The sequence below is a fragment of the Xyrauchen texanus genome, chromosome 25 (assembly GCF_025860055.1).
Source record: "Xyrauchen texanus isolate HMW12.3.18 chromosome 25, RBS_HiC_50CHRs, whole genome shotgun sequence".
Classification (NCBI taxonomy): Eukaryota; Metazoa; Chordata; class Actinopteri; order Cypriniformes; family Catostomidae; genus Xyrauchen; species Xyrauchen texanus.
This window is the reverse complement of record NC_068300.1, coordinates 27,384,766-27,411,281: the sequence shown is the minus strand read 5'-3', so window position 1 is coordinate 27,411,281 and position 26,516 is coordinate 27,384,766. Positions and strand designations below refer to the sequence as shown.

Sequence of the window (26,516 nt, the reverse complement as noted above, 5' to 3'; positions counted from 1 at the left end):
GTTCACAACCACAGAGGTAATTTCCAAGTCTCTGTCAGTGTCCACGACCACAGAGGTCGTTTCCAAGTCTCTGCCAGTATTCACGACCACAGAGGTCATTTCAAAGTCTCTGTCAGTGTTCACGACCACAGAGGTCGTTTCCAAGTCTCTGCCTTTGCCCACGACGACAGAGGCCGCTCCCGAGAACCACTGAGGTCATTTCCCAGTCATCCTGCACTCTTAGCCTCAAGCCTGCCAGGGCTCCGCCTTCTACGGATTTGTACCTCGAGCCTCCCATGGCTTCGCTCGTCAAGCTTCCCATGGCTCCGCATTCTATGGCTTCGCACGTCGAGCCTGCCACAGCTCTGCCTTCCATGGCTTTGCCCCTCGAGCCTGCCATGGCTTCACCCCCCCCGAGCCTACTAAAGCTCCGCCTTCCACGGCTCCACCCTCAGAGTCTTTCACGGCTCCAGTCTCTAGTCTGTGGCCGCCTCCAGGCCTCCTGACCCTATCTCGACCCAGTGATCGCCACCCAGGTCTTGTGACACTGTTTCAGCCCTATGGCCGCCAACCAGGCATCCTGATCTAGTCCCTACTCTGAGGTAATCTTCTGGGTCACATGGCTGTCCACCTGATCTGCTCTGCTATCCTTGGTCTCCTGGCCATCCGCCTGACATACTCTGGTGATCTGGGTCTTCTGGTCATCCATCTGCTCTGCTCTGGTCTTCTGAGTCTCCTGGTCATCCACCTGATCTGCTCTGGTCTTCTGAGTCTCTTGGTCATCCACCTGATCTGCTCTGGTCTTCTGGGTCTCCTGATCATCCACCTGATCTGCTCTGGTTTTCCTGGTCTCATGGCAATCTATCTGTTCTGCTCTGGTCTCCTGGCCGTCTGCCTGATCTGCTCAGGTCCTCTGGGTCTCCTGGCCATCTGCCTGATCTGCTCTGGTCTCTCGGCTGTCCACCCAATCTGCTGTGGTCTCATGGATTTCCACCTGATTCGCTCTGGTCTCCGGCTCCATCTTGGCCCTGCCTCCCTGTCTTTGCCCTGTTCCTCTCATCCCTTTGCCTCTTGTGCCCCCTTGAACTGGACAATAATTTTTTTGGAGCATCTACAATCAGCTCTATGTCACGATTCTCTGCTGTCTGCCCTGTGTTTTGACTGAGTTTTTTTTTTTTTTCAATTGAGGGACTAATACACAACTATTACAAAAAGTGTAAACAATTATTGATGCTCAAGAAGGCAACATAAGAAGAACCAAGGGGTGCAAACCCCTTTGATTTGTGTAAATATTATCTTTTGTGTTATGTAGCTTTTGAAGGGCAGTACTACATAATTTTTTTTTTATCTCTTATATGCTATTTGTATACATTCTGAAAGGGGTGTGAAATAAAAACAAAAGGGTTATGTAAACTTCTACACTTAACTGTATAAGCTATATAGTTTATGAAAATCTATAATTTATTTTAGATTTAGTTTTTTCACGATTTAACCATTTTTTTTTTTTTTTTGCTTTCTTTATGTACAAATTCCATGTAGCCTATCCTATCCATATGATGTCATATTGCATGTGTAATTATGAAATCACTTCAAATTACAAAAATTTGCAAACATTGTAACCAAAAATTCAAAACAGAACCCCCACATCTGAACATATAAGTGCTTGTACTACGTAAAAAGTGCAATGTAGCTGTCTGAATTGCTTCTCTTCTCTGCAAACGATCCCAAAGACAACAGCGAGAAGGAAAATGAGTACATCAAATGTAAGTTGAAAAAAATCAGTGAGGAGCCTACCAGTGAAACCAGGACATAATTACAAAGTTTAGAGAATTGTCGGGACACATCTCTTCAAAACGGGACATCTGGTCACCCTACTTAAATGCAATGAGAAATCAATCCTGCAACAAGATGACAATCCATCATACAACATTTAATGCCATGACCTTATGAATTTAAGACGCGCTGCTCCGATTTAAGACCTTTTTAAGGCCTTATTTTTTACGGAAGGGTAAATTAAGACCTTTTTAAGACTCACGGAAACACTGTGTCTATTCCACGCACAAAAACCTGTTTGAACAACGCGTATGTGTTTACATGGCCACATAACAGTGTCTGTTAATCCCTTAATCGGCGCAAGGAAATCTGCGGTCTCGTTTACAACAAATTATCTGAATGCTGCTTTCTGTAAAAACCCTGGAATAAATGTTTTTCTTAAGTGCATGTAAATGTGGTTATTGTATGAATAAAATACAATGAAAGTGAATGGTGACTGAGGCTAACATTTTCCTAACATCTCCTTCTGTGTTCTATAGAAAAAAGTAATAAAAGTAATTTATACCAGACGGATTACTCACATTTTTTCTAGTAATGTTGCGAACGTCATGCACATACTCTATTTTTCCTTCATGCCGAACAACTCCCACTGAAATGGAGTCCTCACATACTTCTGATGCAATGTACACATCAACTTTGAAGCCCAAGTCTCGAAGCACCAGATAACCTACAAATTGACAGACATGTAAAACATTCATAGTTAAGAGTGTTTAATAATAATATACGTATGTTACACAGTCTTTTACCAAATTTGAAGTTGATAATTTGAGTTGAAATTACTTTATTATGTGATAAAAAGGGAGACTGCGGAGTCTCCAGATACAGTTAGAAACATCTGGTGTTCTGTTGGTGTATATATTATGAAAATGTCCATCTGACTGCTCATTATCTTGTTTATTAATCAAAGCTTTAACTTTGAAATGTAGCTTTCAAAGTTTCCAACTACATTTGAAACTGCTGACTGCCCCCTATTGATTGTGAGTTGCAAAAAGATGAAGGTGGTACTTTAAGCCCATTTTAGTGTGTTCCTATTTCTTTTGCAATGGAAAAGAAATATTTAAAGCCTCATTTTTATTTTTTTTCAATTTGTAAAGAAAATACGATGCTATTAGCACACTGGGGTGCTAATAGCATCTACCTTTAATAATTGACCAATTACAATTGCAATTAGTACTACTAGTATTACTAGTACTGTTAGTATTAACACTGCAATGCAAATAGAGTCTTTATTAACTAACCACACAGAAGCTGAAGACAGCTGATCATATTTTTGACCTACGAGAACAACTCATGGTGAAAATTGCAAAAGGATAATGTAGAAATCCAAAAAAACACCACATTCACCTGTGGCAATACCATCAAACAGTGAAAGCACTCTGATTGGACGTCTCTGCTCTGCTGTGACTGCAGGGTAACTTTTTGGACTTTCCTAGAAGGCAAATATATAAACAGAGGCATAATTAAAAATTTACAACTTTAGAAACAAATAATTTCCCTTTTTGTTGATTGCTAATATAAGACTCACAAACTCTTGTCCATTGTCACTGACAAAGAACTCCTGTAGTTTCACGCTCCAGTCATGGCGTTTCTTTAACACCCCATACTGCTGCAGAGGCTGACACATGTAACAGCGCCATGGGTCTAGATCACGAGCGCTGTTAGCCACTCCAGCACCCACTAATATATCCAAACAGTCCACACAGAAACACCTGCAGGCAGAGACAGAGGCAGTTGAGCGTGCTGACCATACACAATCTTAAACTTTCAAAACATTGCTTTTTGTTTGAGCAGTCCAACATTTCAACTTCTAGCAAAAACAAGTGACGAAATGCTGAGATGTTAGAGGAATGAAATGCGAGTGAGAACTGAACTGAGAGTGATAGCGAGACATGTAAGAATCAACGTGAGAGAAGCGCTTGGTTTCGTACCTGCAGCAGTTGGCATTTCCACAGAGCAGCACCTCTCTGCCCCCACAGCACACGGTGCAGTACGACTGGTAGCCATCATCATCGTACATGTAGGATATCTCTAAATAAACATCCTAACACATACACAAATGTGCTTGTAAATAACTTGCAGCCAAGTATCTTTCATTTTAAAACTGCTAAAAGGGTAGCTGACATTAAGTGGGCTTAAGTACACATTGAAAACCTGGGATTCAAAATCTTATTTAAACCTGGAAATAAATAAAGTTTTAGGATTCTGACAAAACTTGAACTTATGAAACATTATGGTGTACAAATTTAAGATTCTTCTCTATTTCTGTCACTAATCAAACAAGCAAATTTGTGACACTGAGCATGTTAACTTTTTACAAAAGGTCAGATTTTATTAAGCACACAACATGCTTTTTGGTACATTATTAAATCATGCTGATATAATATGAATCATCAGGTTTTGCACAAACTTGTGGAGTCCATGCCAGCTTGATTGCATGTCATTGAAGCAAAATGAGGACATACCAAATAATAAGAAAGTTTTAAATTCATGTACATTTTCAATTAAACTTTTCCCTCAAATTGTTATTCTGAGAGAATAAATTGTAAAACTGTACTAGTTATGAACCCCACTAATTTTTTTTTTTTTAATAATTCAACATTAAGAATTTTTGACTGTACTGTGCAAATGTCTTAAGATGGTTATTTATATTTTCAGCTTTAGTGTGTCAATAGGAAATATTAATGTTAGACTCCCAAACATTAATTTTGTAATAGAAAAGAGTAGAATAGAAGAACGTCTCTGGTTGCATAACTGTAAGCCCTGTTCCCTGATAAAATCGGAACGAGATGCTGCGCTGATTTAGCGCTTTGGGGACAACTTTAGGTGTGACCAGCTGTGAATATGTGTGCAACACATCAATGAAATTGACCAGAATTTATAGCCTCTGCTAGTGACATCATTGCACCTGTAGAAGGGCTATAAATAGATGTGTCATAGGTGCATCATCAGGTATTTTGTCTGAAGAGCTGTCCTGGGTCATCCCAGTGCGGCTATGAAGCGCAGCATCTTGTTCCGCTTTTATCAGGGAACAGGGGTTACAGTTATGCAACCCGAGACGTTCCCTGTCAAAAAGCTACACTTTGATGCTGCGCTGATTTAGCTCTTTGGGCATGAGAATACTGTAAGGCGAGGTGCCAATGTGTTTGCATTCAAAGGCAAAGAGCAAATGTATGATCTTTGAGAAAATCAACATATGAACTTTCTCACAACTACAACTCTTCCTGAGGCACCACGCCCCACTGAGCGAAGATTGCAAATTCACACCTCATTGTTGCCCTTCTACATCTGTCCCATTTTCTCCTCTCTCCTCCTCATCTATTCCCCTTCAGCTCAGAATCACCTCAATCTCACCTAAGATCTGTATGTCACAAAAGACCATATCTGATGTATACAAATAATGTAACTAGTGTAACATGTTTGGTATCATTTAAAATGTCTCAGTGTATCTGGTATAGTGGTCTTTTTCCCAGGTTTGTAAAACTTAATGACAGCAAAGTTATAAGGTCTTTGCCAAATACTGAATAATTTTGGAGGTCTATCCCCCTCCTTGAAGGTTTAACACCAGGAAGTGAAGAACCCATTCACCCCCAAATGATAATACCATTTGGTACACAATGTGTATTCTGTCTGGATATTTAAGGAAAGCTGGCCCAGAGCTCACGGTTCTCTGTAGTCAGATGATCCCAAACCTCAATGTGTGTAACTGTAATAATAGGAATCTGCATTCAGATTTCCCATGCTTTGCAATTACATGTAGTTTTCTCAACTGCCAGGTATGTTCTTTGACTTAAATCCTACCTGGCAAATAAATTGTTACTTTTTGATTTATTCTGTATTCCTCTGAAATCATTTATATCAATACTGGGTCTTTAAAATAGGAGAAACTGCTCTGGAGGAACCGAGCAGGAGAATACCATTTTAAGAATCATTTATATCATAACTGAAGCTTTAATGTAGGAGGAAGCCACTTAAAGACTATCAGTTTGAATCTCATTAGAAACTGATCAAAAGGTAAATGAATAGAAGAGGATTCAGAGTAATCAATAACTTAAAAGATTAAAGAATGATCAGAAAGTACTTAGAGCTTTAATCTAAATTAGAGGTCAACTTAAAATTGGAGTCAGATTAATATAAAATTGGAGTCAGATAAAATTAAAAATGGGGTGAATTTGTAAAGTGCAAACTATTAACAATAATTGTTTTACTTCAGTGCTCAGAAAAGACAGAACAATGCAGAGACCTTCAAGGGGCAAATGTATATATTTTTTAGCAGTTTTGCCTGCCTTTTTACAATACCAACGCCACTGTACTGTGGATGTCCGGACCAGTTACGGTTGTGTAGTTGTGCTCACAAGAGTGCGAGAGGTCTCAGACATGAGCTTGTGATGTTGACTCAAGGAAATAAGAGCCCGGAGTGGCATGAACATCCAAACTATAAAATCTTATAAATATGTGCAGAGAGGACCAGCCTGCCGCATCACAAACATGCTGCAGAGGGACACCTATAGCCAAGGCTTTAGAGGAGGCGACCCCTTTGGTAGAATGAGCCCTGATACCTATTGGCGAAGCTTGACCGTGCACCTCATAGGCCAGGGCAATAGCGTCCCTCACCCAATGCGACATAGTCTGCTTGGTGGTGGCCCCCATGGCAAACGAATAGTTGCCCTGACTTACGCCACTGGCTAGTGCGGTGGACATAAGTCTGAATGGCACGGACTGAACAAAGTCTGTGAAGTCTTTACTGCTCCAGTGTTGTAAACGGCGGGGAGCAGAAGGCTTTGAGGGTGACTGGATGTACAGTCGAGAAAGGAACCTTAGGCAGGTAGTCAGGATGAGGGTGCGTAATTGCTTTTAGCCATTCCTGGGGCAAAATCTAAGCAGGCTGCCAAGACAGACATCGCTTGTAGATTCCCAATTCTTTTTAGAGAAGTAATTGCCATAAGAATAAACATCTTGAGAGTCAGAAGTTTATCAGACTCTGACTCTAGAGGTTCGAAGGGGGTCTCAACCAGACCCTCAAGGACTATTGCTAAGTCCCATGAAGGGATACTGGTCCTAGCAGGAGGTCTCAGTCGCATGGCTCCACGAACGAAGCAAGCGAGCAGAGGATGTCTCCCCAAGGGAACCCCGTCAATCAAGGCGTGGCAAGCCGATAGAGCAGCCACGTAAACCGTGAGAGTGGCGGGGCATGTGCCTCCTGACAAATTTTCCGGCAGAATGTCCAGAACTGAAGCAATCCAGCAGTTAACTGGATCTGCATTATGTGCACTGCACCATCTTTCAAAAACACCCCATTTATTGGCGTAACTTCTAGTAGAGGGAGCCCTAGGACTTCCAAAGCTCGGGCCGGGGATGAAATATTGTCCCCTGCACCTAGGACAGAAAGTCCCTCTTGTCCGGAATCGCCCAAGGCGAGCTGTCGAGGGGAGACATTATCTCCGAGAACCATACCCTGTTCGGCCAATGCGGCGCTATCAGTGAGAGGCAAGACCCTGGCTGGAGAACTCTGGCAAAGACTCCCGGGAGCAGAGAAACCAGAGGAAACGCATACAGGCGCATTCTGCGCCATGTATGTGCCATCGCGTCCAGACCCAGGGGGGCTGGGTGACTCAGAAAGAAGTAGAGGAACATTGCGCTGTCTGTTGGGAGGCGAAGAGGTCCACTTCTGCTCTGTAAAATCTCACCAGATTTGTTCCACTCCACGGGTGGAGTTTCCACGTCTGTATTTTCTGTCTGGACAGTAAATCTGCTACCACATTCAGGCATCCAGAGATATAAACTGCTCTGATTGACAGGAGCTTGCCCTGGGCCCAAAGGAGAATCTACCGTGCCAGTCTGTTGAGCTGGTGTGAACTAAGAGACTACTGCTGTGCTGTCCACTCACACCAGGAAATGGCAGCCCCTCAAATACTGGAGGAAGTATTTCAGAGCCAGAAATACCACCATGAACTCGAGGCAGATGATGTGCCAATCAAGCTGATGACCCTCCCATTCCACTTGACCTGGACGACCACTTAAGACTGCACCCCAGCCCTTCAGGGAGGCGTTTGTCATTAGCAATTTGCGACAGCAAGACTGGGACCCAAAGTGAGGAACCGGGGTCTGAACCACATAGAAAGGGTATGAAGCACGTGGCGCGTAACCCTTATCTGCATTAGGGGACTGGCCCTTGGATGAAATCCCCTGGCTTTGAGCCACAACTGAAACAGTCTCATATCCCTGTGCTGAACTGCCAGTTCTTGTGACTGTGCTAGTATCAGCCAGTCGTCTATGTAATTCAGAATGCGGATGCCCTGGAGTCGCAAAGGAGCCAGTGTTGCGTCCATGCATTTCGCGATTGTGCGGGGTGATAGGGCTAGGCCGAATGGAAGAACCTGATATTGGAAAGCTTCGCCCCCGAAAGCGAACCTCAGGAACTTCCTGTGCTGAGAGAGCAAGCGATAGGGATGGACCCGTCTCTTGCTCCTCAGCCAAATCTATGTGCGATCCCCACGATGAAAGAGTGGGAACTGGCTCTTGGAAATAAGCGATACAAGTGCCTAGCATTTTGACTGTAAACAGATCGCAATGCTCGCACTTGCCCCACCACAAAGCAAGAGCAGCATGCTCTTCCCCTAAACACACAAAACAAAACTGGTGTGTGTCCATTTCAGCCATACAGCGTAAACATGGGAAAACACACCGCTTGCTTTGTTTATCAGTCATTCTTTTTCTTCTTTTTTTTTTTAAAGAAAAGAGAAAGAGAACGGTTTCTGTGCACTGCCTAACAATTCTAACTCCTAACAGAGGAAAGTAGAAAGTTCTGACAGTCAAGAAGCACAACACACACAGAATGATCTGAAGACAAAAGATCTGATGATGCACCTGTGATGCATCTATTTATAGCCCTGCTACAGGTGCATCCAATGATGTCACCAGAAGAGGCTATAAATTCTGGTCAATTTCATTGACGTGTTGCACACATATTCACAACTGATCACACCTAAAGTTGTTCCCAAAGAGCGATATCAGCACAGTATCAAAGTGTAGCTTTTTGACAGGGAACCATGCAACAGATGGCATGGCCCCAACAAATCCCACCACTGAATATTGAGTCAGTCTGAGATCACATAAAGAGACAGAAGCAATTGAAACAGCTGAAATAGATAGAAGAACTGTGGTGAATTCTCCTAGAATCTTGGAACATCCTATCTGCCATCAACCAAGAAAAACTGTTTTAAAAGCAAAAGTTGTTTTTTTTTATGTTTAATGGACTTTGTATGACATTAAGTGATAAATGAAAACTATTTATGGCATTATTTTTGAAGACATCCTCACTATGCAACATTTTTCACAAGTGCCTATAACATTTGCACAGTACTGTATAATGGAAAGTGTATATAGTATCTTAGATCCTGTCACTGGTCACCAGTTTTTTTTTAACATTTTGTCCTCACTAGTTTATTTTAAATGGTCCTGCGGTGTAACAAATTAATGTTTAAAAGTTCAATGAAAACTAAAAATCTAATTTTTAATATGAGCTCATATAACTGCATGTATAATAATTATAAAAGAATGAGAAAATATTTTAATGTTTAAAAAAGTTTTAGATGAATTTTAGAATGTCAAAAGGCTGGACTTGGATGAAGCTTGAAATTTCATGTAATCTTCTCAAATATTATTCAAGGAATCACTCAATCCAGCTCCTCTTCAATACTTAATTACCACATGTATCATGTTGCTTGAAAAATAATGTAACAGGATAATTCAGAGATGTCGAATCCATAGATCCATGGCACTTCATTTATCCCCTTGAGTTAATAAATAGACACAACACTAGTGTTGTGATTGAGATTGAGTAATGTTGTTTGACACTTATATGAGCAATCATGTCAGCACGTGTTGGAGCACCAGGCTCCCAGACTCTCGGGTTGTGTTGTGATGCGTGACAGGAGATTGGGGCGGATAAGAAGGTCAACATTCAGTTACCTTGCATGTTAGGCAAAGGCCTCCTTCAAACAGTGGGTGGAAGGTCAACACTCTTGTCTTTCCACAAGAGAGGCAGAACTCTGAAACAAAGAGCAGGTGAAAATCAAGCAAACAATGACAAGTTAAATTTGAGAGTCAGACAGGCCAGTTGGTCAAATTAGCTGTACACAACTGAACATAACACTCTGGTTCCCAAAGTAAAAATTCCATTAATTTTATCCATAAAGAAACTAGCCTTTACCCATAATGTATAAAACTTTCAACACAGACCTACCATGAGCTCTAAGATTGTTATGTGATGCTATATATTACTGTAGAAATCACAAGCCCGAGTGACTTGAACCTAATTAAAAATGTTTAATAACCAAATTTCTGGTAAAGAACTGCACTAGCCATTACCCTAAGGCCAGAAACATACACAAGTATGTGTACACAATTGAGAGCACTTGGCCAACACATTACCAGTGTGTGGTCCAGTTGAACATGCTAAACGTGGTTCTTGTGCATTACTGTGTTGATATCAAACCTCAGTACTCCAGGGGGGCGATAAAGTTACCTTCAAAAGTGTGTGCCATTAAATTAGATGTTTTATTATTTATGTTGCTATAGGTTGCTATAAATATATTGACTTTAACCGAGTTGTTCGGCAGTCTTCTCCTCCAATGACAGTAGTTGTCTTGAAAGAGAAAGTCAACCTTGAAGCTGACAGTTCACATTAATGTTATTTATAGCACCCCTTGTGGCAACCCTGAGAATACAATGCATACTTGCGTTGTGAATTGCGGTCTGTAACATTTTAGAAAGAGAAAAACTCAAGCTTAAGTAGCAAGAAGTGCCTGAATCCACATACTTGAATAGAATATGCTTAGGCCTTCAACAGAATCAGAGAAGTTGCTGTTTTCATGGACACATAATCATGGGAAAAACACTCAGCAGTAACAGTCCCCTGTTTAAAGAATGTAATTGAGACAAAATTTCAATACTCACAACCTTTTTGTATATATCTGAATATTTTGTTTTTATACTTCTAATTAATTACCATAAGTTAGTGGTTTTATATTGCACCATTGTTGTTGATTCAGTGTTATTCTCAGTGCTTCATGTGATGAGTAGTGCATTGCCTCAACAAACAATTAAAGTACCTTTGCCTTTTTTAAAAAAAAAAATCATATACTTTCTTGTTTCAAATCAAAGTTTGTAATCTTGTGATTCATCTCCTCAGAGCTGGTTGGTTTGGTTCATGGCTTAGAACTTAACCCTCTGGGGTTGATGGACTCGGCAACAACTTAAAATACTCCGTCATTTTGGGGCATACAGATAAGTGTAAGACATCATTAGAGACTATAAAGGGTCTACTTTTATTTGTGTACACTCACAATAACAACAAAACCTTATGATTTTGTAAGAGCTTTCAGCTCTCTCTGTGATCAGGAGCATATATCTGAAACATGTCACAAAAATGAACTGAAACTACGCGAATACTTATTACACAAACATGAAACATGTGTCTAAAGAAAGCTTAAAATGTCTACTTTTAAATAAAACAATTCCACTTTAAAACAAATATTGTCCTGCAATGTAATCTGTATGAAACAAAGCGATGTACAGTTTTTACTGGCTTAGCTCATTAAATGTAATGTGATCACACCCACCAGCAGAGTGCGACATTCATACACTAAGGTGCTGAGACGATCAATGCAAATGGTGAACGCCCCCGACAGTGAGGTTTGATTTAAACACAATTCATTCATTTTTCTGTGCGTTTGTAACGATACACAGGTGAGGAAACTCCTGGATAGTAAGGAAGAGTTAACATTTTCCTCAGAAGAAGAGCGGGACTATAAACATGTACATATTTTACTAGTGGGTCTGTTTCCAGACTTGCCAGCCAGGATTTCAGAGTATTGACATTTGAAATATGTCCTTATAAGCAAGTTTTAGTTACATTTAAATGCTGTTTCGACTAAAGCAGGTATTTAAATTGTATGCTGTATGATATAAATATGATATGTATTATGATATAAAAATAATATGAATGTTTAGAATGTATATTTTATCTAGTGTTTATTGCTGCCTCATTATCATCAACAAAGCTTGTGCTTGCAAATATCTGTTCAGGTTAAATTAGTAAACTGCACTTTAAATATGCCCATATTAGAAAATCACCATCTTATAATGATTTCTGAAGGATCATGTGACACTGAAGACTGCAGTAACGATGCTGAAAATTCAGCTTTGATCACAAATTGCATTTTACAATATATTCAAAGAGAAAACTGTTCTTTTAAATTGTAATAATAGTTCAAAATATCACAGTTTTTACTGTATTTTGGATCATATAACTGCAGTCTTGGTGAGCAGAAGAGACTTCTTTTAAACGGTAGTGTAGGTTTAAAATTAAGTAAAGTCTTTACATAAAGAAAATGTATTTTAACTTAAAACTTGATGTTGATCATTACGTCTCCTCGCATTCATTCTCTTTCTGTCACATTCCTCAGTGATAGGCCCAGGGGAGGGGTCTTTTGTCTTCTCAGGTGTGAATTACAATCCATATTCATGATCATTCACGCCACCCGCATATGACCTTTCAGTTCAAGTTGTATGAATGAGTGATCAAGATGGTTTTCACATCATTTTGTAGCAAAAACTCTAGGCTATAAGATCCAGTTCTCAAAAGTCTTGTGGACAAATGTTTAGTATGTGTTATATGGCCTTATTTCAATGACTTAACATTTTAGTTTTTTCAAAAACCATGCATAAACGTTATTTTCTCAAAAATACAAACCTGTACATACATGTTGCTCACATATTATTGTAGCCCAGTTTGTGCTGAATATAGTGTTATCAGACTTTAGCCATTAATATGTTTTTAAGCAACTGAAAAAAGCACAAATGTTAAGGCACGTCAACACTTCTCCAAGGCCCAAAATACCCTCAGACCCCAGAGGGTTAATAGGAAAAATACTTCTGGAAGGCCACTGAAAAATCTGTCACTACTTCACTGTATTGTAGAGGAAGACGCCAATCAAGCCAGAGACCTGTTTTCATTTTTGTAGGTTCATTTTTATAATTTGCCATTTGATAAAATGTACCTATTATATTCAAGATTGAGGAGTCATAAGTGCTGTTATGTGTTTTAATGGGTGAATAGAATGTCAGTAACAAGTTGTCTTAAATCATTACATACCTTCTATACTTCTGTGATTCTTCAAAACTTCATGGACCATTTGTTCTGAAATGCAAATAAAACAGCATTTATGAGCATCATGTCAACAATTAAAAACTGTGTTATGAGAGTTAACAACAAAGCCCAATGCCACATTTTTGAACCTTCAAAAGTTTGATATCTAAATGAAGTGGTCAGAATTTGAACAAATAAAAAATTGAGCTAGCTTCTATAAAGGGCAGACTCAATATTTTGTACTCAGTGTGAAAGAGTTCACAGAGATGCAAGGTTTTTAATTTTCAAATTCAGTCATGCCTGTTTTTTGTGCTGAGAATTTGGACTTGGCATGAATAGAGAATTCGAAATCAATAAATCCCTCTACTTTCCCACGTGTATCATTTGACATCACATTTGGTGCAGTCTGTTGTCACCCATTAACATAAAGGACAACCCTTGAGTGAGCACTGACCTCTGCTATAGATGTCCTCAGTGCCAGGTTTAGCCTTACAGAGGCTCAGTCGAGCTCTCTTGGCAGAGGGGGGGATCTCTGGAGGGCTGGAGTCCAGCAGCGCAGGGCTCTCTGAGGCCAGGGGAAGAACATAATACTCAGCTAGAAGAGACACAAGTAGCCTTACATTACTCACAACTGTAAACAAACATTCTGTGAATAATGACATATCATAGATCAGGTACTTAACGTGATATTGAAATAACGTCCTAGAAAGTGCATCACTGTAAAAAGTGGTAATATTAAATTTTTAACTTAAGGATCTATTTCTACCTGATCTAACCCTTAAATGTAGTTTTGTTGTTGTAAACAGGGTTGGGAGGGTTACTTTTCAAATGTAAACCGTTACAAATACTGATACAAATTCTTAGTAAAAAATCGAATCAGTAACTTAATCCAATTACCGCAGTAAGAAAGTAATGTAATCAGGTACCTTTTACTTATTTTCGGATTGCCTCAAGCTCACATATTAATTGAAGTCAAGAAAAAAGCAATATGATCTCAAAGACTTTAAATTAAGTCTTTCGAATGCAAACAAACATGTTTGAATAATGATGTGAGTGATGTACTGTTGCTATTTTTAAATATAAGAAAAAACATATAAAACAGGGACATTGTCTCTTTAAAAGGAAAAAATATATATTTTCAAATGCAGAACAACACAGTAATTTTAAACAAATGAGGTAAGTCCTCCATCTGCTACAGAAAATACAGAAAATGTAAATGGCTTATTTTCTCATTAGGCAAATGCAATTAGAACAGATGCACTAAATTATGGCTTGGTTAACATTAAACAAAATCTGACAGGATATACCTCAGATTCAAAAACACTGTAAAGTTTAATTCTGCAATGTATTGGAGTTAGCGTGCAGACTAATTGGCACCATTCATTAACTTGTGACTGTATTCAATAGGTAAACCACAGGCTATCTTTGTCATCATCATTATTATCAATGCAATGCCTCCAGTGCCTTTACTCTGCTTGCTTATCACAGTCAAACATCACCATCTAACTTTTATGAGTGGTTATATGTTATTGTTTAAGGAGGAATTTAATGACATAATGTTTTTATTCAAAAAAAGAAAAAAAGAAAAACAATTTGATGTTTAAAGAATAGATCAAAATATAACTAAACCTTTTCATTACTTATTACTACTTTCTATGAGTTTTGAAATGTTATATTTGCTATATAATCTCTCCCTCACAGAGACTTTTGAACTGTTCTCAATGATAACATTATAATACTGTATCAAAATATAAACTCTCAGTCTCAGATAAACTCTCCATTGCACCTTTTTCCTAAGAACTTAAAAAAGAAAAAAAAAAGATTTGATATTTATGTGTACAATTTGGAATTTTTAATAATGAAAAAAAAAATAAACACATCAAAGAACGCTGTCACTATTGCTGTTGTCATAACACCACAAAAGCATTTCAGAGAGTTTCTACTGTAGTTATGATGGAAATGAGAAGTGACAGTAAAGTTCCAACAGTAGGTGTCCCATGTACAGAAATAAGGGCTGTTTGCTGGAAGGAGTGGTCATTTATCTGCTTCAACAAGGAACATGTTCCTTTCTGCTCTACCGTCAGTGATGCACAATTCATGTCACACTACTAGCTGCTAATCCTGCTCCCGCAGAATGATTGATATGGTGATCGACACATGGTCACATGGTGAAACTATCAGGGGACCCCAGTAACTAATTTTAGATAATCTAGCTAAAGTGATTTCCATGTGGGTTTTACCTTCAAATGCTTCTTTAAGAAATATCAAGCATGAATCTGAGCATCTGTACCACTCTAAAGCAAGCAGCGGTCTACAAAATATTATGTCAAGAAGATTCTGTTTCTTTTAATATATAAATTTTTTTTTATTCTTCAAGCCATCCATATTTTTACTAAATGTAACTGTATATGATTAAGTATTTTTATGTAATTGATTACAGTTAAACCATTTTTTAATCCTGATTACATAACGCTGTTACAGACTTCTGTTACTCCCCAAGCCTCTAATGAATCCAGGTTAAATAAAATGTTGACTTCAATCAAACCAGTTCATTTAGATGTTTCCATAGAAGCACATTGAGGTTAACATTTGTTTATTCATTATATTGTGAGAACTACTTTAGTAACTAGCTAAACACAGTAGTACCAAATAACAGAAATATGACTCAAACATCTTTATTAGTTACAGGACCTTTTAAAGTATTATGTTTACTATAATAAAATAAGAAATAATACTGTATGATGCATGAAGAAAATCATTATCATGGTGAAATTATCATCCTTGAAAAAATGTATATATTATTCACACACACACACACACACACACACACACACACACACACACACACACACATCTCAGTACAGTAATGTAAAAAAAATTATTACTGTTCTCTAAAGAAGAATTATTAAATATAATTCATAAAGTACAATTGTGAGATGGATTACAGTAACAACATTTTTTGCATTATAGCAACGAGAATTGTGTGTGTGTGTGGGGGGGTGGTAATGTCATAATGCAAGAAATCTTAATGGTTTAAAATACTGTAAGGCAAGTGCCAAGTTGTCTGGACTCATTGAGCACCACTTCATGAGAAAACTTCCATTAACATATGGAAAGAGAGCATTAACATATCAACTCACTCGCACAATTAACATCTCTACCTGAGACGCCCCACCCCACTGATAAAGGATTGTAAACTCACATTGTTCTTCCTAACCTCCTCTCCCTCTCAGCACAGAATTACTCCAAACCTACCTAAGATCTGTTTGTACAAAAAACAAATCCTCTCTAAGGCTTTATTTAGTTATTTTATGCAACATAAATGCAAAAGCGATGGTATTCAAATGATACCAGAAAAACATGGCTTTATATATCCGGGGACTTTTACAATTTAACTTATCGTACGCATTTGGCCCCGCCCAAAGACTCGCCGGCTCACTACGTTTTGTAACAGAGTGAAAATAATTATTTATTACACACATACAAGAAAATAATTTGACCTAATGTAAACCTTCTTCCTTCCGTATAGCACATTATTCACTGCGCTACTGGAGTCACTGAAAAATCCATTAGTCATAGTTTTCCCCAGAAGAAAAAGGATAAATAATTTACTACAGCTTTCTAAAGAGCTGACAACTACATTTCTTTGTAATTCCACCTCTGGAATTTTTCTGAGTGACTGAATTTGAAACAGCTTCACAAAATTTCTGAGTGATTGAGAAGCAGCTTCGGTTTAATACCACTGAAGCTACAGCTAGGTTCCTGCCCTGAGGTACCCCTCCGGTAGTACAAGCCTACAAATGCTGAAGGTAGGGACATTTAAACATGACGTACAAGCTCTAATGTATCCCAAACAGAGGTGTGTGAGCAGACACACTAATAACAGCTTTTGAAGATGCTGATAAGTGTGAGAGTAACCTGTCAACACTTGATTGAGCTCAGACACCTGAGGGCTCACCAAGCTTTTGAGGAGAGTATCTCTCTAAATTCTACTCTCTGCTCTTATACTTATTTGTTAGGAAAGCTTTGACAAACTTTTACATTTAATCTTTGAATGAATTTGTGTTTAAGATCGTAAAAACCTTTTGATCTAAAAGCTTATGCTAACATGCTTGAAATTGATTTTGTAGTATTGAAGACACATATGAATGTCCCTTCATATGATTTTCATATGAAGTAAATTCTATGTAGGGTACATCAACATGAGGCATAGGAAAAGTGTATAATCGATTGCATGAAAATGGCATATTTTCCCCAATGTGTTTGGTAACAAAATTATGCATCTGATTGATCAGCTGCAGTCTTGGAATTCAATCACAATGTGGTAGGACAAATGGATTCATACCATTCCAATTTGTAATAACAGTTTCGTTTACTACAGAAAAACTTGAATAACAAGTCACGCATTTCCTGTTGCTAACATTTTCTATGACTTAACAAGATGCATTTGTTTGAAAAGCTGCCAGTGTCTGCATAAAACATTTTGAGTTTTTTGTTTTGTCATGATTGGTGATGGATCATCTTAGCCCTTTATTCTGATATATAACTATGTTTTTTATTTTGAATGTTACTGGTTCCTTTGACCTTGTTTCAATGGTTTTCTCCAAGTGCCAATTGCTTAACAAAACAAAATATCAAACCATTAAACATTAACATTCAATAATTGAGCAGACTCCAAAGAGACTTAAATAGCCATCTACTATCAGCAAAAACATAAGGCTAGACCTTTTCTCTGCTGCAGAGCTACAAGTGTTACACTTTTCATGGGAATCAACCCATATGAATGGGCTTCTTACAGTTGTCTCTGCATATTCAATTTTGTGCTAAAATGTACACACTTCCTGGTTTTATGTTTTACTTTTTATCTCTTAGCAGTTTTATTACACATGCAAGGACTGGGTTTAAGATGTGACTGGAAGGAAAATCTGAGGCTTTCAGGGATCGCTGTCAGGATAATATGTACTCACATGCGTTCTCTCTGGGTTTCAGGCCATCCTGACCTTTGGGTAGAAATCCGCCATGAGCCCAGTCAAGCATGGGCTTTATTTGCTCTTCAAGACTATCTGACTCAAATGGAGGAAAAGTCTTCTCTGCACGTATACTAGCCACCTGATTGACACACAGCAAGAGGACAAGATAGAAAGAGAACTATTATACAGTTCCAGATTTGTATAAATCAACAATTCTTAATCTTAGAGTAGGTGTTCTGAGATCTCTTTTGTTTAAGGTATGAAGTAGAGGTCTTTACGAGTCCAAAAATGTGTGCCCGAATCCAAAGAGACCCGGAAATGTGCCATCCGAAAGGAGGGCCGTCGAGGAGATGAATTAGGTCCGCAAACCAAATTCGACTCGGCCAGCGCGGAGCTACTAATAATAGACTTACTCCGTCCTGGCGGACTCTCTCCAGAACTCCTGGGAGCAGAGCAACAGGGGGAAATGCGTACAGACGTGGCCTCGGCCACGTCTGTACCATAGCGTCCAACCCCAAGGGGGCTGGTTGCGTGAGGGAGAACCAAAGTGGACAGTGCGTCGTAAGCTGAGACGCAAACAGATCCACTTCTGCTTGGCCGTATTCCCAAATGAGCTCCACCGCCTCGGGGTGGAGTCTCCATTCCCCTGGCCTCAGCACCTGCCTCGACAGGGTGTCTGCTCCTATATTCTGGTACCCTGGGATATACACTGCCCTCAGAGAGAGTATTTTCCCCAGGGACCACAAGAGGATCTGGTGCGCCAGTTTGCAGAGTGGACGCGAGCTCAGACCCCCCTGTCGATTTAAATAAGAGACCACCGATGTGTTGTCTGTACGGACAAGCACATGATGGCCCCTCAGATCTGGGAGGAAATGTCTCAACGCATTGAAGACGGCCATCATCTCCAGGCAATTTATGTGCCAAGAGAGATGATGGTTCCTCCACAGACCCTGAGCTGAGCGGCCTTCCATTACCGCTCCCCAGCCGGTGAGAGAAGCATCTGTCGAGATAGCAACTCGATGGCAAAGAGCTCCCAACACCGGACCCTGGGACAGGAACCAATGTTTCCTCCCTATAATCAAGGCGTGGATGCACCGCCGCGTGATCTTGATCATACGAAGTGGGTTCCCCCTCGGGGAGAACCCTCTGGTCCTGAGCCACCACTGCAAAGGTCTCATGTACAGCAGGCCAAAGGGGATCACATTGGACGCTGCTACCATGAGGCCTAACAGTCTCTCGAACTGTTTCACAGTGCGTGACTGGCCTAGCTTCAACTCTTTTGTGGCTGTTATGATAGCAGCTACACGAACGGGCGATAGTGTGGCCCGCATCGTGACTGAATCCCATACCACACCAAGGAAAGTGGTTCTCTGTAATGGAGAAAGCACACTCTTCTTGGCATTGAGTCTCAACCCCAATTTCTTCATATGAGCGAGAACGACATCTCGATGCCGACCCGCTGACTGCTCTGATTCCGCCAGAATCAGCCAGTCGTCGATGTAGTTCAGAATGCGTATGCCCTGCAGCCTGAGTGGGGCCAGAGCTGCATCTACGCACTTCATGAACGTGCGGGGGTGACAGAGCTAGACCGAATGGAAGCACCCGATATTGGTATTCTTTGCCCCCGAAAGAAAACCTCAGGAACTTCCTGTGTTGAGGGAGGATGGAGACATGGAAGTAAGCGTCCTTCAAATCTATCGTGACAAACCAGTCCTCGGATCAGATTTGAGTCACTATCTGTTTGAGTGTGAGCATCTTGAATTTCAATTTCATGACTGCACGATTCAGCAAACGGAGATCTAAAATGGGACGCAACCCCCCCATCCTTTTTTGGAACAATGAAGTATCGGCTGTAAAACCCAGATTCTCTGTTGGGGGAGTACACCTGTTCTATAGCTCCCTTTGCTAAGAGAGACTCTACTTCTTGCTCCATTACCAGAGCCTGCTCGGGATGTACTACCGTGAGTAACACCCCGTTGTAACGAGGCGGAGGAGAACCGAATTGGATTCTGTAACCTTTCTCTATTATCTGCAGGACCCAAGGAGATATATTCATAGATTCTTCCACTCTGTCAGAAAATCTACTAAGGGTACCAGTCTCTCGAGACTGGCCTCTGGTGTTAAAGGAACAGCCACTTCGGCGACCTGAAGCATATTGGCAGGAAACAACCGAACTGACTGTTTTTGAACCCCCCTCAGAGGGCTCACGTCCGACGCAACGTCGAGTCGACATTGCGCCAAACTTTCGCTGGATACCACTGCGCCCCGAAGCACCAAGGGTGGCGGGGTTGGCAGACTGGTCCCATGAGGACCACGAAGTGGAGCGGGCACCGTATTCTGAGGTGTACACCGCTCCACCCCGGTTGGGGCTGTCCTCGATGGTCTGACGTGCATAGCATCAGGACCTTTTCTGAGCCGAAGCCTTCTTAGCCGTAAGAACGGTCCTCAGATCCGGCTTAGACTTAGCCGACTTCGGCTGAGAGCGTTGGCTCGGTCCCCAAGATTTATTCGGGGGAGCACGAGACGCAACACTTATTTTCTGTTGCACACGGTGCGAGGAACTTGGCTGGGGATGCTCACGCCCAGCATCCCCAGGGGGATGGACTCGGCGAGGAAGGAATTTTTTAAAAGCCTCAGATTGTTTTTCATTTTCTTGAAACCTTTCACCAACCGTATTCACAGAGTCACCGAAAAGACCAGAGGGAGACATAGGGGCATCTAAAAGAAAAGCCCGCTCTTTATCTTTAATCTCTGCAAGATTTAACCAAAGATGTCTCTCAGTAGCTACGAGGGCTGCCATAGACCGCCCAATAGCACGGGCGGTCTCCTTCGTAGCTCTGAGAGAAAGATCTGTAGCCCGACGAAGTTCTCGAATTTCGTCGGGACTAACTCCCTCACTCCTATCGATATCCCCCAGCAGATCTGCCTGATAGGCTTGGAGCACTGCCATCGTGTGCAGACAGGCTCCAGCTTGACCTGCTGCCGTATAAGCCTTACCCACTAAATTGGATGTGGTTTTTAGTGATTTATTCGGCAACACGGGATCCTTCAGGGACGATGCTGACCCAGGAGACAGATAGCTTGCGAGCGTCTGTTCCGCTGGGGGCATCGACCCATAACCAAAATCTTTCAGCCCCTTTATATTTGAATATGTGTGAACATGGGGACTGAAAAGACATGACGAATATGGTTTATTCCATGATCTACATAGCTCACTATGTAGATCAGGAAAAAATGGAAGGGCCCGTGGTTGAGATGAAACTTTAGATGTGAGAAACGCTCGTCTAATTTGCTTTTAGGACGAGTATCTCTTTTTTCTGCTGGCCAGTCAATATTTAATTTATTAACAGCACGAGTTATCACCTCAATAAGCTCCTCATATGCTGGGGAGAGGGATGGCGAATCCTCTCCCCTTATTGTGTTAGTGTTTGTGTCACTCTCATAAATGCTCAGTAACTCTACCTCCTCAGAGCTAGAGCACTGAAGCATCGGGCTCTCTTCCTGGGCGAAAGCCGCAGCGCGGGCTTCCGACACCGGCAAGAGAGCAATGGATCCCTCGGGTAAAGGAGGAGATAAGGCAGAGCCCGTCTCCAACCCCGCCGAGAGATCCATTTGCGAACCCCAAGTGAGCCTTCTCCGAGCTGCCTCGGCAGCCGCGGGTCCAGAACCCTGAGGTTCGCGAGCCTGTCCATCATCCTCAAATGCGGACAGACGGGAGCGGAGCATGCGGAGCGGCAGACGCTCACAATGCTGACAGTCAGTCCCCTCGAAGGCTGACATCGCATGCTCCACTCCCAAACAAACTACACAAAGCTCATGTGTATCTCCACCCGTGATATAACGAGGGCAAGGAGAAGCACAGGCTTTAAATAGTTGTTTCGCCATAATATCCAATATAATGAGAGACAGACAACAATAAATATGACAGACAGTTTTGACACAGAGCGCTTTGCTGAGGCACAAAAGCTAACGCGAGTAACGCACCGGATGTGCTTATATCCTTTCCTGGTCATGACGTCACCCGCCCGTGGCGTTCATTCATTCCATTGACTAGTTGACATACGTGCTTCAGAGGTAATCACGCAAAGGTGTTCGTCATCGACGCATCGCGAGTTCCCTCGTAAGGGAACTACAATTCTTACCTCAAGGATCTTTTTTACTTAATCTATAACATAAAAATGATATATTAGTTTTTGGTGTAAACTAATAGACAGGTGGATTTAGTCAGATAAATAACATTGATTTTAATAAACCATATTAATTTAGATGTTGCCATATAAAGCAAATTTTTTTAGGTGAACTGACAAAATACTTTTGTTGTTGTTGGTTTTAGTGTGGATTTTGTATTTACTGCAATTCTCTGAATCTTAGTATAATTGAGCCGTTTAAAAGACCCAATCTGAGTCATCATAACAAAAATATGTAGTTTTTGCTTAAAGCATGGCAGATTTGCCCAGGGATTTAAATACTTTTTCAACCCTGTACTGTGAATGATAACATGGTGTTTTGAATAAAGACATAAAACCATATCATACCATGTTTGTGTAATATTTATTTAATTGCAGTGCACTGAAAAAATATCTACTGTCACGTACAAGGTAACCTAAAAATGTGCCTCATGTGGTAACATCTAAATTAACTGGTTTAATTCAAGACAAAATTATGATTTAATATGACTGAACCAACTTAACTACATTTGGTTACACCACAAAAATAATTTTTAAGGGTCAGATCGAATAGAAAAATATTCTAAACATAATAATTGCAGGTTACCACTTTTTACAGTGTGTGTTGACTTTGAAGATCATATGTCATACAGAAATCCAGGTAAATCCAAAGGGTTTGCACACTTTTTCTTGCAACTGTTTGTCTAATAATAGTTAAAAATTCTGTAAACAGACATTCAAATGTGGGGACAAGTGAATACACTGGAATAAATCCAAAGATTTTTGCCATATCTCAAAAACATTCATTCGGCGAGACTATCCTCTCTGCGGAAAACAAAGACAAACTGCAGACTGTTTATTGTGCTCTATTGAGAATGCAACAGAGAGAGAAAGAGAGAGACAGAGAAATGGAGAGTGAGACTCGAATACAGGAAATCCTGTAGTACAGGTACATGTCTGGGCTTGGAGGCATTTGTTCAGATTGTTCGAAGGTGCGATTCGGAGAGAGATAATTAAGGATCCTCTGGGGGAATTCCAGAGTTTCCAGATGAGTGTTTCCCCCAGTCTTCTGTTTATCTCTTTCACACACACACACACACACACACACACACACACACACTTCAAAACATTAAAAACACATGCTCCTATATATTGGTAGAGCATGTGCATTTTTGTTTAGTCCTCTGTTACAACAACTAAAGATGCTGTAAGTTGCAGTGCAGTAGCTAATTCCCCCAAAAGCAACAACAATCTTCTCAATCACAATTAATAGAGATTCTTCATTGGTCTTACCTCCAGGGCCTGGAATATGGCTCTGCGGTATGAGGCCAGCTTGGTGTAGGATGACTGGTTGAAAAACTTTGGGAAGGCTGTTATGGAATCCAGCTTGTCAGCAGATACCTACAAAATATGACTCCCTTATTTGACGCAGCAAATGTTTTATTTTCATTATTCACACAATAGCAGGACTTTGGTTGAAACAACGGATGTCATTAGTATGAAGTCAATAGTAAAATCTAATATACAGTAAACAGTATTTTACAGTATCGGTAGTACCAACTCAGTTTGGTACCTAAGTGCTATCACGATTTGAATATGCTTCTGATTGTTTTTGTTTTTTTTAGTCGGCAGCAAGTCTAGTAGGAATCTCAATAAACTATAAACATAGGTTGTTCTCTTTTTCTGCCTTTACCACATGCTTTGTTTGTTAGCAGCATGGAGTCAATAGAGTTTGAACAACGATGATAGCCTAATACAGAGGTTCTTAAAGTATAGGTCATGCTGCACTTTTTAATTATTTATCAAAACAGTGAAAACTGAAAGAACTTGCAATTTTAATTGTAACACTTATTTTGTCATTCATCAGAGTGACATGAAGCTGAAAAAAAAATGCATTAAAAAAAATGTAAGCATGATTTTATTTGATCAGATTATTTGGGGGATGGGGCACAAAAGATTTTCTTGTTTCAAAAGGGGACATGACCAAAAAACAAAATAAAATGAGAACCACTGAACTAATGAATTAATGAGTAAATGTCATGTTTTGAGTTTTGTACTTTTTGTGTTTAAGTATTTAATAACAATATTTTAAGTATTTTATTTGACATTTGATTGCTTAGTATTTTTTAATTTCTAAATATTGACTTGAAAAGCACTCTAACTATTAATCAGAATTATTCTATTGTTTTAATTTGGTCTATTGCTAGTATTATATTTGTTTAAAATTGTATTACTGACTGTTTACTTTAACAATAACTTTAAAAATAATGAAGCAGTGTTTACTTAACTGAGAAATACTTTAAGGCTACATGCCATTGTTTTTTTTACTTGTTAATATTTACACACATTTTTAACTGTTTAAAAAAAAGGAGTGTGTTTAACAGCATATTGTTTGTTTGTTACCTCTGAGAATTTTCCATCACCAAACCACTGTAGCCAGCGCATGCCATGGGAGGCCTGCCTCTTCCCTGTCGCTCTCCAGGTCACCACCATCCCTGGCCACCAAGAAAAGCCCTTTATCTTGCCCCACACTAATTCTCCAATACCAAAACCTTTATTATCCTGGGGAAGAGAGAAGATATATAAAAGTTAACTCCTGTTATGCTATACAAGCTAAACAATGCAGTACTTAAATAGATAATTTGATGCTGCGTCAGTAGCTCACACTATGGGAGCCAGGAGGACTGATCTCTGAAACCCTATTCAATCATGGTAATTACATATTGGCTGGTGGAGCTTGTTACTCCGCCTATATGCTTGTGTATCACGTGCATATATGTTTTGTTATGTACTCCCAATGCTCACGCTGAAGTAGCACTCAGTGAGACTGATTTTGTTCACTGTGAAGGCATTATCACACTATCTCACTCAAGGCCTCTGAAGCAGAGACCTTATCACACTCAGTCGAGTTTCTCCCCTTGTGCAGTGGAAAACAGTGAAAGATCTACTTCTAAAAAGAATGATAGAGGTTCTCCATCAGGTAGTCGAGAGACTACAGCTCGAATGGCCCACGCTTGATGTGTCTGAACACGATTCCCAGCTCTCGCCCCAGCGGAAATGTTTCTTCTGGGCATGCCAAGTGTTCTAGATGGTCCGGAACCTGTAAAGGCAGGACATATGCCCACTCCGGAGTCCACCTTGGTTCTGTATAAGCCCCGAAACTCTCCTCTGTGTCCCTGCAACAATTCTATTGCTCTCCCCGTCTCTCCATGCTGGGATTGGGGTCATGTTCACAGTGTGTTTGTTGCTTATGTTGGCTCCACACCAAACGTTGTCAAGTTCCAGTAAAGTTTGCAAACGTTGATGCAATTGCTTGAGGCACAAACATATTCAGAATACTTTCCATCTTTAACTGACTCTGTTGCACTGGGTGTTCACAGTTTACAGGCAAGCCAAACTCAATCGAAAATGGCTACATCCTCCATTGTTTCAGTGCATGATGTGCCAATAATACGTTAAGAGGTACAGAATCTCCTTGCCAAAGATGCAATAGAGAGCGTAGCGACAGGTAAAGAACAGAAGTTACTTTCTTAAATATGGTGGGCTTCAGCCCATACTGGAATATATGCACTTCAATTAGACACACTTCGTTGGTGACTCAGAGAAACATTTTGTCTCATATCCATCCAAAGAATTGGTTTATTTCAATTGACCTGAAAGATGCATTCTATCATGTACAAATGTACCCTCACCACAGGCCATCCTCGAGATTCGCTTTCAAGGTCCTATGCAGGTTGTCTCTTGCTCCATGCTGAGCAGCATCCAGGTATCACCTCAACAATTTGTTGCTGTTAGCCCAATCTGGGGAACAAGCATTCAAGCACATGGACCTGTTGTGGAGGTCCATGTGCTTGAATGCTTGTGCAATTGGAGCAATTGGGCATCAGTGTCAACTGGAAAAAAAGCGTGTTGATACCCAGTCAGCAAGTTTCCTTTTTAGTAATGAAACTCGACTCTGTTGTCATGTCGACACGTCTGACTGACGAATGTCCTAAATCTGTCCTCTGATGCTTGACAAGTTTCAGGCTGGGAGTAGCCCTGCTGCTGCATTTCTTCCAGCAAATATTAGGTTTGATGGCCACGGCAGCTGCCATCAACCAGTTGGACTTTTTACAGATGAGACCTCTCCAGTGTTGGTCCAAATCAAGAGAACTCATCACACTTGGCAACATGGTGGCCTTCACATCCTAGTGATGTGTTGCTGTCCAGCCACGCTTCTAGTGGATGCCCAAGTTTTATTGAAAGGGAGTTGCACCTGCCTGTTGGTCGCAAAGTGGTCATGACTTATGTGTCCAACACAGGCTGGGGAGCCCTGTGTGATGGTCACCGTCACCTGGACAGGTGCACAAACTGTGTGGCATATTTTTCACCTGAAACTGCTCACAGTCCTCTTGGTGTCACAAGCTGGGCTCAAACTTG

General features: G+C 40.5%; 1 protein-coding gene across 2 annotated transcripts in view; it reads right to left on the bottom strand.

The window, feature by feature from the left end:
- The window catches only part of LOC127618953 (DNA (cytosine-5)-methyltransferase 3B-like), a 98,763-nt gene that overhangs the window by 24,627 nt on the left and 47,620 nt on the right, over positions 1 to 26,516 (bottom strand). For both annotated transcript variants that reach the window (XM_052091657.1, XM_052091658.1), the window contains exons 7-16: positions 24,501 to 24,659; positions 23,391 to 23,498; positions 17,929 to 18,070; positions 13,416 to 13,556; positions 12,968 to 13,012; positions 9,781 to 9,860; positions 3,741 to 3,853; positions 3,338 to 3,521; positions 3,157 to 3,241; positions 2,334 to 2,479 (exon numbers count right to left, since the gene is read on the bottom strand). In XM_052091657.1, the coding sequence (XP_051947617.1) occupies positions 2,334 to 2,479; positions 3,157 to 3,241; positions 3,338 to 3,521; positions 3,741 to 3,853; positions 9,781 to 9,860; positions 12,968 to 13,012; positions 13,416 to 13,556; positions 17,929 to 18,070; positions 23,391 to 23,498; positions 24,501 to 24,659 (1,203 nt within the window). The remainder of the gene's footprint in view (positions 1 to 2,333; positions 2,480 to 3,156; positions 3,242 to 3,337; positions 3,522 to 3,740; positions 3,854 to 9,780; positions 9,861 to 12,967; positions 13,013 to 13,415; positions 13,557 to 17,928; positions 18,071 to 23,390; positions 23,499 to 24,500; positions 24,660 to 26,516) is intronic.